This window comes from Penicillium lagena (genome assembly GCF_028827675.1).
Source record: "Penicillium lagena strain IBT 129212 chromosome Unknown utg000007l_segment0_segment0, whole genome shotgun sequence".
Classification (NCBI taxonomy): Eukaryota; Fungi; Ascomycota; class Eurotiomycetes; order Eurotiales; family Aspergillaceae; genus Penicillium; species Penicillium lagena.
Genome location: NW_026623228.1, coordinates 797,364 through 809,880, shown reverse-complemented (window position 1 = coordinate 809,880; position 12,517 = coordinate 797,364). Strand labels below are relative to the sequence as shown.

Here is a 12,517-nt window from a genome sequence, read left to right as displayed (position 1 = left end):
TAGGTATTGCGATTTGAAATTGGAAAGATGGAATGACAAGAAGAGCGTTGGCAAATTTAGTTGCAAGAAATAGTGACTGTTTGTCGTTCAGACCTGCCGCTTTATAGCACCGATATTTTGGAAATAGCATCTGCCGGCTCCATAGTCACCTCTTGTTTTGCTTACCGAAAAGGGCCGCATTATCATAGAGTATGAAGGAGTGGATATAGAATTTAGTCAATACCTGGTACAACAGAGGGAGCAGTGGATAATATGTAAGTGTCTGAACCAAATAAAAGACCTAAACGATCACCTGATTCGGCAGATTTTCGAATTTGGATGCAGCCGAACGACTGCTCTGTCCAAATTCGTCACGGAGTGGGGCCGAGATGATATTAGCTACTTTCAAACTAGTCTAACATCCTCACCTGTTGGGTTAGTTACTTCGGCTCCACCAGAGTCATTCATTACTCATTGTAATAGCTTCACTTTCTTTCCAAACTAATACTGTTATCTTATCCTCACATTGCTCTTAGTTGGATGCCACAGCATGGGCTAAAAATTGTTTTCAGAACCTGGACTAACCGGTCTTGCAGGATTGTGGAATTCGTTGGTTATAGGTACTGTATGGACGGCGAATCCATGCCCATCTCACAAAATTTAAAAGTCAATATGTAAATTCCATGACTGTCGCAGCGACTGTATGCCCTGGGAAGTGCCCAATGTTGTCACCTGCTCGATTCTTCGCAAGATTCGAATAAGTTCGGCTTGCTCATCAGCGTTTCTCAAGCTTCGACCACCTACTCTTATCATTAACGGACGCCGTGCTGGTCCCCGAGCAAGCACTTACATATGACAAGTGGTTGTATCGCATTTACGAGAGCGCCAGGATGATTGTCTCCGAGTGCTTTTGTCATGCCACATAATTGGATGGTATGTCTCATAATTTCAGCCTTCTGGGGTATTAGCAAGCTCTCTACAACGCAGACAGTACTTACTTCTATCCCTCTTGCAAAATGCAGAAAATCTATACCGCTCGCTTGATGTGGATTGTGAAGAGCAAGAAGCACTTTCACTAGATGATAGAACTGCATCGAGACAACTAAGGCTAGTCAGTGTCAGAGCGTCTGAACTTGGAAAATAACAGCATACTGTGCCAAGTACCTAAGTACAATATCTCAGGAAAGGGTTCACTGTCCTCAATGATATATAAAGGTTGGAATGACTCTGGCAAGGTCTCCTTCCACGTGTTGACCTCGCCCTGAAATTCAATCCACCTATCCAGATCAGCGGTTTGATCTTCACGAGAAAAACAATAGTCGACAATCTCGGCGGTCAACATAGTCATCTTCTCGGTCTTTACATAATCGAAGTCTCCTCCCCATATTATATCAGCTTTCCAACCTCTAGGGTTAATAGTGGTTGGCTTGCGTGTAGCAAGAGCAACCATGATCTCCTCTCGAAAATATGTCCAGAAAGCAGTCCGCTTTAGAGCTCGGAACCCAATGTTGTTTCGGTTGTGTGTGAAAAGAGATGAACACCCCTTTAAGTGGCGCTGGTGATCAGTTTCGTAGCTCATCATCTCATACATGCGGAGCACGACCGTGGATATCGGCAACGCGTTATCCATGGCTGTAGCAGGATCTGCTAAAGCCGGAATTAGGCCTTGGACACATAAATCATGATAATGGGCGGCACAATGCTCGTCGCATGTCCCATCACGTCGACTCAGGTGACATGCAGAAAATGCAAGAATAGCGTATAGTAGAATCGGGCAGCTGAGGGCTAAATAAGGCACAAATGTTTCAAACTGACGCAGCGGATCGTTAACATCAAGCTGGTTACCGTCAGCGTGATTATTAATATAGTCAGTTAACATACCCAGCAGGCTAAGTTATTCACGTAATGCTTGAGGAGGCGGGCAATCAATGGATCGCTGAGCGGCTCCGCTGGGCCTCGTTTGTATATTGTCGACCCAGATATTCTCCTGCGGGTCAGGGCCTGAACTGGATCGAGAGAGTCCATGATATTGCTATTTGGTGTGGAATGTTGATCCGCATATCTGATAGTATCAACGGACGGGCCCGGAGTCAATGCCAGGACTGTATTTTCTCCTACTGAAATATCAGCCATTCCTCCATAGGCTTCAAAATCTGCATTTCTGATCAGCCAAAGATAAATTGAAAAAAAGAGGGTTAGATGCTCTACCATCGATCATCATATTTGGCGAGGTGCTGCTGTGCGATATCGTAAGTTGTGGAGAGCTGGGAGGATTTGAGTTCCTCGTTTCATCTCCATCATAGCTCACATCAACTGAGTGTACAAATGTGACTATGTCGATGTTTCAGAATACCGTGAGTGCTCAGAATTCCATGAAAGGACTGACTCACTTTCTGAAGGAGTGTCAAGCCATACATGGTCCGATGTGAATCGAAATCCACCATTAGTCTCTCCACCACTTCCTCGCCTTGTGTCATACTGACAATCACGGCGACCAATTTCACAGTGCTGACATTGAGGTTTTCGTTCGTCGCCTTTTTGTTGGCACTAAGTCAGCGAATTCAACGCAAGTTGGTGATTTGAAAGGAAGAACACACATTTCATATGCCGTCTTCTACACGTGAGGCTTTGCTTGTCAACTACAATCGGATTGCCAAAATTCCAAGGGTAAGTATCTGGAATTGCGATTAACTTACCAACCTGGGCGCAATATAGTCAGTAGTGTAGTATGCCAAGGCAACAAGGGTGATATGCTGACCAGTTTTAGCACGCCTTTGAATCTCTCGCTCTGGTGCCATGGCGTCAAACCATAACAAAATTCAATAGAACACTTATGCAAGAGATCTGAATGCTGACAAGACGAAGGGATGGAGAATTCGTGGCGGAGAAGATACCGTGGAATTTGGGTTATGGCCCCCACCCACGTGATTTTCGTTTAGAGACTGGGGAAGCCTGGTGAGAGTTGATGCTGGGATTCGAAATAGTAGGTATATTTTGAATTTGGAGGAATCTGACTGGCTTAGGGATTTTTGAGGAAAGACTATTGAATTTCTCCTACGTTTCATGCCTCTTGTCAATGCTACTAGTACTCCCATCCAGCATTCTGACTGCAGAGGTTAACCTAGTTAAACATAGTACTTACTAGCATTTTCAGTCAGCGAGTGAGTCAATAGCTTATGCTTGAATTAACCAGAAAGTTAAATAGGGGTGATCGCGGCCGACAATATACATCATCTTTAAGCAAAATTATGGTATAGACTCTACTAATGTTAATCCTTATTATGTGCCGACAGTTGGCCAGTGAGTGATCTCAAGTGCGCAATTCTTATACTTCCTGTATTGCTCAATTGAGATAAGCTGGACAAGCTTGGTTTTGTTTCTAATTGGAGACGCCACATTTCGAATTTAAATGCATTTAGAGAAACATTCATCTTGTAAAACATCATTTTCTGCAAAGAATATATGACCTATCAACGTCTAATATAAGTTAACAGTGCGTTCACCAGAGCACAAGCTTTCAATAATGGCTAAATCATTTAGTGCCTCCTCTGGTCCGGCACGAGACTGTGCCTTCCCCATCTTCACAGCGTCTAGGAAAGCCTTGATCTCGAGCTCCACACCTTTGCTCTTAATTGTTTCACTGCTCTTTTCACCCGAAATCCGCTCAAGGCTTAGGGTAAAACCATCAGGACCATCAGTCAGGAAAAATGTACCTAGCGTCCCAATGATGGTAAACTCAGTGGCTCGCTTTGCGGACGAAAATGACATCGAGATGGTACCGGTTCCACCACCGCTAAGGAGGATTCCTGCATTGACAGTATCAAGAGGCGGCAGGTGAGCAGCGACTTGGCGTGAAAACCCTTGAGTCTCAACAATTTCCTGCCCAGAAATATAGCGAAGCATTGCTATATGGTGAACCCCGCCATCAAGCAGAAAGCCTCCTTGGTATTCTGGGATCTTTCTCCATGGAGTCTCATAGTACTTTCCAGTGGGACCCTGATTGCGCCATATCTTGAGGTGAAGCTGTGTAATATTGCCAATAGCTCTCTCGTCAACAACCCATTTTCGCCCAAGCTCAAATTCAGGCATGAAACGGAATTGCTCTGCAACGCTGAAAATCAACCCGTCCTTGGCGTAATGCTTCTTGTAATCCTCAATCAGCACGCGTGCAGTCTGGACGTCTTTCGCGATCGGTTTCTCAGACAACACATGCTTTCCAGCTGCAAGGCAACGGCGGATGATGTCTGGTTGGACAGGAATCGGTAAAACAACGACGACTGCATCGATATCTTTGCGTTTCAAAAGGTCGTCCAGCGTGTGACCAGCGGTGTCTTCTGAATAGAGCTCAACATCCGGAACACCAAGCTTCTTTGCTTCGTCAACCAATGTCAAAGCGGAAGTTTTCGAACGCGAGTAGATAGCTTTGAGGTTTGCCCTGTTCGCAACAAGAGCCGGGAGATGCTCTTTTTGAAGTGTTAGTGACGAGGGTTGTTATTCAAAAGTGGAAAAATTACCATCAGTGGCAAAGATGCCGGCTCCTAAGATAGCAATTCCAGCCATGGAGGGAGGTGAGTCGGATTAAGAAGGGGATTCAGAGCAATTGTAATCTGCAACGTCTCATTGAAGACATTCTTATACTAACGTTCATCTATAGGCCCATCTCGGCCGTCTACGAACAGGGAGCTACGCGAGCACGTGATCGGGTAATGAGTTCTTTCGGTCACTTGGGGTTTTGTTGATCGCATCTCCACATTTACGGGTCCGGACAACGTGAGAGAAGTTTATGGAGGCGGCGACGATCATACTCAGTTAAGTAATTGCCCGCTATAGGTGCTCCGCCCCGCACCCAGCTTCTAGAATCACATTAGTGATGTTCAAGGCATATATATAGCTGTCACTGTCATCAGTTTTATGGTCGCCTGCAATTGGAAGCGGCATTAGATTTTGTGATCTAGACTGCAAACTGCGCATTTGAAAGATGGCGGAACTCAAGAGAATTGAAATCACTCAAGGCTGGAAGTTCAAACAGGCCAGCAGCCTCAACAACTCCACGGCCTCTTCTTTTCTGCCTGTTGCCCAGTTCCCGACCGTCGCTCATATTGATCTCCTTCACCACGAGCTCATTCCGGACCCATACATCGACTCGAATGAAACAAAATGCCTTTGGGTCAACGAGGCGGATTGGACGTACTGTACGTCGGAGATACCCAATCTCAACCTTTCGAATCCCAATGAGCACGCCGTTCTTGTCTTTGAGGGCTTAGACACAGTCGTTGATGTATTCCTCAATGGTGAACATATTCTGGCAAGCAAAAATATGCATCTGGCGCATAGGGTCGATGTCACTGAACTTTTGAAACGGGCTGAGGGCAAAAGCTCGCTGGAGCTGCGTTTCAAGAATGCGCCTGCGATTTCACGAGAGGAAAAAAGCCGCATTGGATATAAGGGCAACGAGACGGATGTGCATTTTGGTGGTCCAGAGAGGTTGTTTCTGAGAAAAGCGCAGTACCATTGGGTAGGTTGTCCTGCCATGCTTGGCCGTATGCGCCAGGTCACAGGGTTGAGGTAGGGCTGACACAATTGCAGGGCTGGGACTGGGGACCGGCGGTCAATACTTCGGGCCCCTGGAAGCCCATCTATCTCGAGATCTTTGAGACCAGAATTGATGAGCTTCTCATTCGCCAAGAGGTTTCGGCAGATTTGAAGACGGCAGTTTTGAACGTCAAAGGGAGCGTTGAGCATCCTTCTCCGAACCAAGAAGTCAATCTTGAACTGCTTGCTCCTGCTGGGTCCCGTATTCAGAGCCACATTCTGAAAGCAGTTGGTACCCGATTTGAAGCCAGCATTACCATCAACAACCCTGAATTGTGGTATCCTTATACTTACGGAGACCAGCCTCTCTACACCGTGACTGTCCGGCTTCCCAAACAAGACAGCAGAAGTCAATCGATTGGTCTTCGTCGCCTTAGACTACTCCAACACTCACTTCAGAATGCGGAGGGAACATCATTTGTCTTCGAGATCAACAATATCCGCATATTTGCGGGTGGCTCATGCTGGATTCCTGGAGACTTCATGCTACCACGCATGACGCGCCAGCGCTATTCAGACTGGCTGCAACTTGCAAAGTCCGGGAACCAGAGCATGATCCGTGTTTGGGGCGGAGGCATCGTCGAAACCGACGACTTTTACGACATCTGTGACCGAGAAGGGATCTTGGTGTGGCAGGATTTCCTCTTCGCCTGTGGCAACTATCCGGCTTCCCAAGATTTCATGGAAAACGTCAAATTGGAAGCGGAGGATCAGTTGAGGCGTGTGGGCCATCATGCGAGCCTGGTACTCTGGGCGGGCAATAATGAAGATTACCTACTGGCTGAAAGATGGGGCTGGGAACTTGATATGACGGACGAAAAAGGACCGTGGGATCAGACAGATTTCCCAGCCAGAGAAATCTATGAGAGATTACTTCCTCGTCTGGTAGAGGAACTGGGCGGTGATGTTCCATACTGGAGGAGTAGTCCTTACGGTGGATCTTATTCAAATGACACCACTGTGGGAGACACGCATATCTGGGACGGTGAGTTTTCTCAAATCAGACGAATGAAAACAAAAAAAGCTGACCAGTCTAATTTCAAGTCTGGCATGGAAAATTGTCACCCTACCAAGACTACAAGAACTATACTTCTCGCTTCATCAGCGAATTTGGATTTGAATCTTGTCCCTCCTTGCGCACTCTGCACCGAGCCATCACCGATTCTTCGGAAAGGCACGCCCAATCCCGAACCTTTGACATCCACGACAAAGGACCCGGGCACACTCGCCGTTATCCCATGTACATGGGCGAGAATTTCCGTTTCCGCATGAACCCACTCCGAGATTTCGTCTATTGCACTCAGTTCCTGCAAGCCGATGCCATGGCATACGCGTACAATTGCTGGCGCCGAGAATTCCGAGGCCCTGAGCAAGAATATTGCGCTGGGGTGCTTGTGTGGCAGCTGAATGATATCTGGCCGGGCTCTAGCTGGGCCTTGGTAGATGTTGACTTGCAGCGCAAGCCCGCCTATTATGTCACGAAAAGAGCTCTAGGGAAATTCGTCGTCGGCATGGAGCGCACCGTTACAAAAGAACCACCATACATTGTGACTGGGTATCTACCAGAAAAGCATGCCTTGGACGTCTGGGCCGTGAATGGCACTCTGGAGCCACGAAAAGCAACTCTTAAACTGAGCGCCTATGATATTCGATCTGGCTCTCGCGTTTCACTGCCCAAAAATGTTGAAGAGCAGAACTTGGTGCTTCCACCTAATCGAACAACCGAAATCACGAGCATCAATATCCCAGATCCGGACAACACTGTCGTTGCCGCCTACATAGATGATAGTGACACCACTGAGCGTCTTGCACGTTGGGTTTCTTGGCCTGAGCCCCTCAGGCTGCTACACCTTTCTCCAGATCTACTTATCAATACTAGAATTTCGGAGTTGGGCGACAGGGTCTTCGTCAGTGCAAACGCCCCTGTGAAAGGAGTGGTGCTCTCCGTGCCCATGACCGAACTAGGCGAGGATGCAGTTTTCGAAGACAATTTTGTGGATTTGGTTCCTGGCGAGACGGTGGATATCGGTGTCCATTCGCTTCAGGGCCGGAGTGTGCAAACGCGTTTTCTGTATGACTGGGAGATGGAGGAGGGCTTTGAGCTGTAAAATATTAAGAGATGTGTGCTAACACTAGGAGGACATGCTGCTGTTATTTGTCTTATTGGGGATCTCAGAGATACTTCTCCCGCTGCGTGATTGATAGAAAGCTTCAAAAATGAACAACCTATACCACGAAGACAGTTAGTCCTCTTCTTCGACGTATCCCCGTACCGGAAGCCCAATAAAGATCACTTATTGCCCCGGTTGACGAAGAACATGTGAGACTAAAAGCCCCGAATTCTGAATAATATTCTCTCTTGGACACGAACCTTCAGCCGGCTCTTGCGATGTTCGACACCTAAAATAAACTCCACTGGGGAGCCTTGGACCGCCAAGCAAGGTATTACGAAGTGCTCCAACATTCTTTATTCCAGACTCTGGTAACCAGAGAGACTAGAATGGACGTGAAAAAAGAAAGATGTCCGAACCTCATTGAGGGTTAGGCGCCTATATTGCTTCATCGTATCATCTACGTCTTTGCTTAGATGTCGAATATACCTCTCTCACTTCGTTCTATTCTTTCGGCCGTGGGCTCTGCCGTCATCGACTGACTTCCTCCGGCTTCCCTCCTCGATCTGCTAGTTCCGACCTAGCGCACGAAAGTGAAGCCGACCCGCTCCACTACTAGCTAGAACAGATGTCTACTTCACTTGGCACAGATAGGCATAAAAGGATCAATAAACTCCCCAACCCAACCTTTAAATTCTTCTATAGCACAAAAAACACAATCCAAACCCAAAACAACCCTTTATCAACACCCCTCCCCACTGATGGCAGGTTAATAAGGCAAAAAAAAGAAGCAATAGAACAAGAAGACACAGGTGTATAGAACCAGTTGTTAAAACCCGAGGTTCACTTTTATGCGCACGTTTCTGGGCATTGGGTATAATTAAATGTACACATCAAGTCATGATATAACCGAGAAAATGCAGCGACATTGCAAAAGGAAGGAACGGAGGCAGACGAGGGTATTAGTAGGGGGGATAAGGCGGATTAATAGGATAGGACATGACGGAATGAGAAGGCATCGTAGGGAAAAAATGTTTTTTTTTCTGGACGGGTACTTCGGTGGCAGAACAGGAACACTGTTGCGATCGAAAGAAAGGTTATGCCGAGGGATGTTGGTAGTAAGCAGTCTACTGCTGAAGACCACTGTGGCTGCTCGAAGAAGGACTAGGACCCTGATGCGGCTCATCCTGATCGTCGACATTCAGATTCCAAAACAACGACTTCATATCGCGAACATTTTCCCTGAAATCATCGCGCGGTTGGCTCAGGCGTTCTTCAGATAAAGAGCGGATTTCGCGCACAATGCTATGATACCCTTCATCATTAGGCAGCCACCAGTGGTTGATTTCGGGTAGTTGCCAGATAGCAGCAATACCAGCGCGGAATTTCGGGGCGATTATGTAGCTGTGTAACAAAAAAATTCATATTAGCGAGTCCGTTGAATTGGAAGAAGGTTGGAGGCTCCAAAGTAGGGAGGAAATAGTTACCCGTTCTGCTCCATCAATGCCATCTTCCGCCGCGACCACATCTGGTGCTTGTTATCCTTGGGAAGAAACATGCTAGCAATGCCGATGCAGTTTTTGAAGCCGATGCAATATCCGTTCTCTTTATCTGGCCAGTGGTCGATGGCCTCGATCAATTGGCACTGCTCGTAGGCAAGTTTCTGGAGATCCGGGAGAAGGGGCCGTTTGAGGGAGAGCATGGTCTGGTATTTGTACATTGTCTCGGTGGAGAGAATATCGATCAAAGCATAGTTGTACTCCCATAGGATGCCCTGGTACAGACAACCGGGAGCATATGGGTCCACGATGTCGTCATCGGTTAAAGGTTGTTGGTGTGGAAAGGAGCGGACGAGGTAGTCGGATTCGTCGAATTGCTTTAGAATTGCCTTTGCCCGATCTAATGTCTGGCCGAGCTGTTCGTTTTGTGCAGCGAACTCATCGAATGGAATCAGGCCTCGCGATAATTTGGCATACAACGAAGCCATGTCCAACCCGAAGCGGCGGTTGATCGATGCTACCAAAGCCAATTGCATAGTCGGGTCTCCTGGATATCGAGCGGCTTGTTCGGCGTCATACTGTTCCCTTGCGATGTACCAATGCCGACCGAGGACCGCTTCTGTGCCGGCCAAAATCCCAACGACAACATCGAAGCGTGCATACCATATAAAGATGTTCCTGTGTAGCTCGCTCGCGCTGGCAGACTCAGGAGTCAACAGCTCCCGCATTAGCGCGTGAGCGGCTTGGTGGTGATCTATCAAATTCACCCAGTCACCAATGTATTCCTGTAATTGACAATGTCAGAAAAAATCTTCTCCCTCGAAGATACAATAAAAAAACAAACCTCAAAAGATGTGAGAACCAGAACCGTGACCAATATCGCCTCGCCATGCTCTTCCCCCGAGCCCAATGATTTTCGCAAAAGCGTCAATGCCTTGTTGTAATATTTGAGGAATGTATACATCTTGCCGTCGGGACTTTGTAGCGTGTGGTGGTATGCCGAGAACCCGGTGAGGGCATAGAGCAGCGGCTCATACTGCAGAGCAAGCTCAATGATGCTCTGATGGATGAAGTGGTCGGTGCTCTCGTGTAGAAAATAGTGTTGAGATGTGATGTACTCCTGGTGGAAATTCAAATAAAACCGAACGTCGTCTGGCAGTCGGGTATTGCTGAGCGGGTCCACGATACTGGCTGACCGCGCGCTCATGGACTCAAAGCGCGACGATTCGGTCGTCGAGGAAGGCGAACTGCTCTGCTCTTTATGAAGGGGAGAATTTTCGGATAACGGTTTCACGCTCTGTTTCTGTAGAGACTGTGTGCTTTGACTCTTTTGCAATTTAGGTTGCGACGTGATCGTGCCGCTCGTGGGGGACGGGCGCGGTCCCGGCTCAGCGCTCTCGGGTTCATCTTCGTCGAGGATGGGTTCCAGCGGGCTGACCTCCTCGACTTCTGGCTTGCTGGATGAGTCGCTCCCCTGCGACTTTGGGCGCTGGCCACGCGCTTTGCCTGATGAACGGACGCTGGACTTGGAGGCGGTGGGCGTAGTGGGCGAGGGATAGACACACTCACGGTTGCCCTTGCGACAGCGCTCGCAAGTAGGCCGGGTCTCATCGCACTTGATGCGTCGCGAGCGACAGGTGAAGCAGCCGCTGCGCGTGCGCTTGTGTTTTTTCAAATCCGGGATAGGTTGCAGTAAGGTGGGCTGCGACTTCGGCGGCGATGGATACGTTGGCGTGGGCAAGGAGGGCGCCGAGGAGGGGTCATGCCAGAAGGCAACGCTCTCGGGGTACTGCGTCGGACCAAATAGCGAGTATGCGGCCGTCGAGTCCTGCTGCAATGGGTCGAAGAAGCCCGTCATGGCGGGCTGGGGGTGGTAGGAGTGCGCCATGACTGTTCGCGCTCGTCCGTCGCTTCCGGCATGAATCAAATCAGCTGGAAGCTAGACGGGGGCGCATGGCTGGAAAAGAGAGATACAGAAGGAGTAAGAAGGGGGGAAGGGAAAGGGTGGGGAGCACCGTAGCAGTCAGTTGTCGCAGTTGTGGTTAGTAGTTTGTCTCGGGGAAGAGGTGAGGTCAGGCCCGAGAGGATGACTACATGGGCCTACCAGACCTGGCAGTGACGGTCATTCTGATCCTGCCTGGCCACCAAGCACAACCAGGGGTCGCAGACACTACTGGGCTGATCATCCTCCTTAATTCTCGATCTACACCGCGCACAAGCCATCCATCTGGATGAACCTCGGTGGTGGCTTGCAAGGAATGGGATCATCGATGAAGATCTATGGAGAAAAGAATACGCTCGGGATACGGGGGAAGAATGGGCACACCCCTTCCCAGCCACATCCTCCAGCACCAGAATTCATCCTAAGCCTCACCCAAACGCGTAAATGCGCCGCTCCGAGGGTTCGGCCGGACATACTCTATCCATCCATCTAACCCACTTGGACCATCTCTGCACACATCGGACTACTCCTGCGTGGATCCGGTAGAAAAATCGTCCTTTGGTACACGATATCAGCTATTTAGCTGCTAACCAAACTACCGACATGCAATATAGATTATTATTAGTACCGAGACCCCATTCGTCGGAGTTGTTGGTACCGCCTCATTCCCGGCAATGATAAGCCCACTGCTCCAGGATTGCTGCAAGAAAAAGTCTCCGGGCAAGTACAATCCATGTTCGACGGGGGCCAAGGTTGACCGGGCCCCTGTGCCTGATCGACGCCAGTTTGACAGCCCTGGCGCGATGTGGGCCGGCGGTGGTCATAGTGGTAAAAGATCAATGGAACAGGTTCAATCTTCCGGAAGCGGCAGCAACACGATCAGCAGAGACCCCTCCTGGGGATAAGAATAGAACGGGAAAAAAGAAAAAAAAGTGACTGCTCAATTTCCTGTTAGTCTAACGGCTTCCCGCCATCTGTATATCGCAGCTAGCTTCATTTCATATCAACTAGTTGCCCAGGATATGTACACTAGGTCTCTGGCCTAAAGTAAGCCGGGGCCGTGCGCAATCCGACATTCCGGCGGGCAGGAAGGAAGAGCGCCGGATAAAACCTATCGAGGCGCGCTAATCCCTGACAGAGATGGTGGAGACTTGCCCCGAACGAGCCAATGTGAATTATGTGCTCAGTATGATTATTGTGATTGCGTGCGGGCAGGGCCGCAGACGTGGCGAAAAAAAGAAAAGGAAAAGAGATCAGCCCGGTTCTGGATCGAATACTCCAAAAGGAGGTATTGATCTCCGTTGCAGGTACGGAGGACATCATTATTTTTGTGTCAGTGTGGATTGTGGGTCATGCAACTAGCTATACCTAGTGCAGTAGGTCTTGAGAGCAAC

The 12,517-nt window shown here is 48.6% G+C and overlaps 4 protein-coding genes across 4 annotated transcripts; 1 reads left to right on the top strand and 3 right to left on the bottom strand.

The window, feature by feature from the left end:
- Window positions 1-1,087: 1,087 nt before the first annotated feature.
- Window positions 1,088-2,004, bottom strand: N7510_009849 (uncharacterized protein; the record flags this gene model as incomplete). The annotated part of the gene is made up of 2 exons (XM_056981774.1): window positions 1,088-1,816; window positions 1,861-2,004. The coding sequence occupies 2 exons, from the start codon at window positions 2,002-2,004 to the stop codon at window positions 1,088-1,090; spliced, it is 873 nt and encodes a 290-aa protein (XP_056829610.1).
- A 1,452-nt stretch (window positions 2,005-3,456) lies between these two features.
- N7510_009848 (Gfo/Idh/MocA family protein) lies at window positions 3,457-4,539 on the bottom strand (the record flags this gene model as incomplete). Its single annotated transcript, XM_056981773.1, has 2 exons — window positions 3,457-4,442; window positions 4,494-4,539. The coding sequence occupies 2 exons, from the start codon at window positions 4,537-4,539 to the stop codon at window positions 3,457-3,459; spliced, it is 1,032 nt and encodes a 343-aa protein (XP_056829609.1).
- A 418-nt stretch (window positions 4,540-4,957) lies between these two features.
- On the top strand, window positions 4,958-7,679 carry N7510_009847 (beta-mannosidase; the record flags this gene model as incomplete). Its single annotated transcript, XM_056981772.1, has 3 exons — window positions 4,958-5,494; window positions 5,566-6,556; window positions 6,616-7,679. 3 exons carry the CDS (start codon window positions 4,958-4,960, stop codon window positions 7,677-7,679), a joined length of 2,592 nt encoding a protein of 863 aa, XP_056829608.1.
- Window positions 7,680-8,809: 1,130 nt separating this feature from the next.
- On the bottom strand, window positions 8,810-11,069 carry N7510_009846 (Zn(II)2Cys6 transcription factor; the record flags this gene model as incomplete). Its single annotated transcript, XM_056981771.1, has 3 exons — window positions 8,810-9,086; window positions 9,170-9,966; window positions 10,026-11,069. The coding sequence occupies 3 exons, from the start codon at window positions 11,067-11,069 to the stop codon at window positions 8,810-8,812; spliced, it is 2,118 nt and encodes a 705-aa protein (XP_056829607.1).
- Window positions 11,070-12,517: the final 1,448 nt, after the last annotated feature.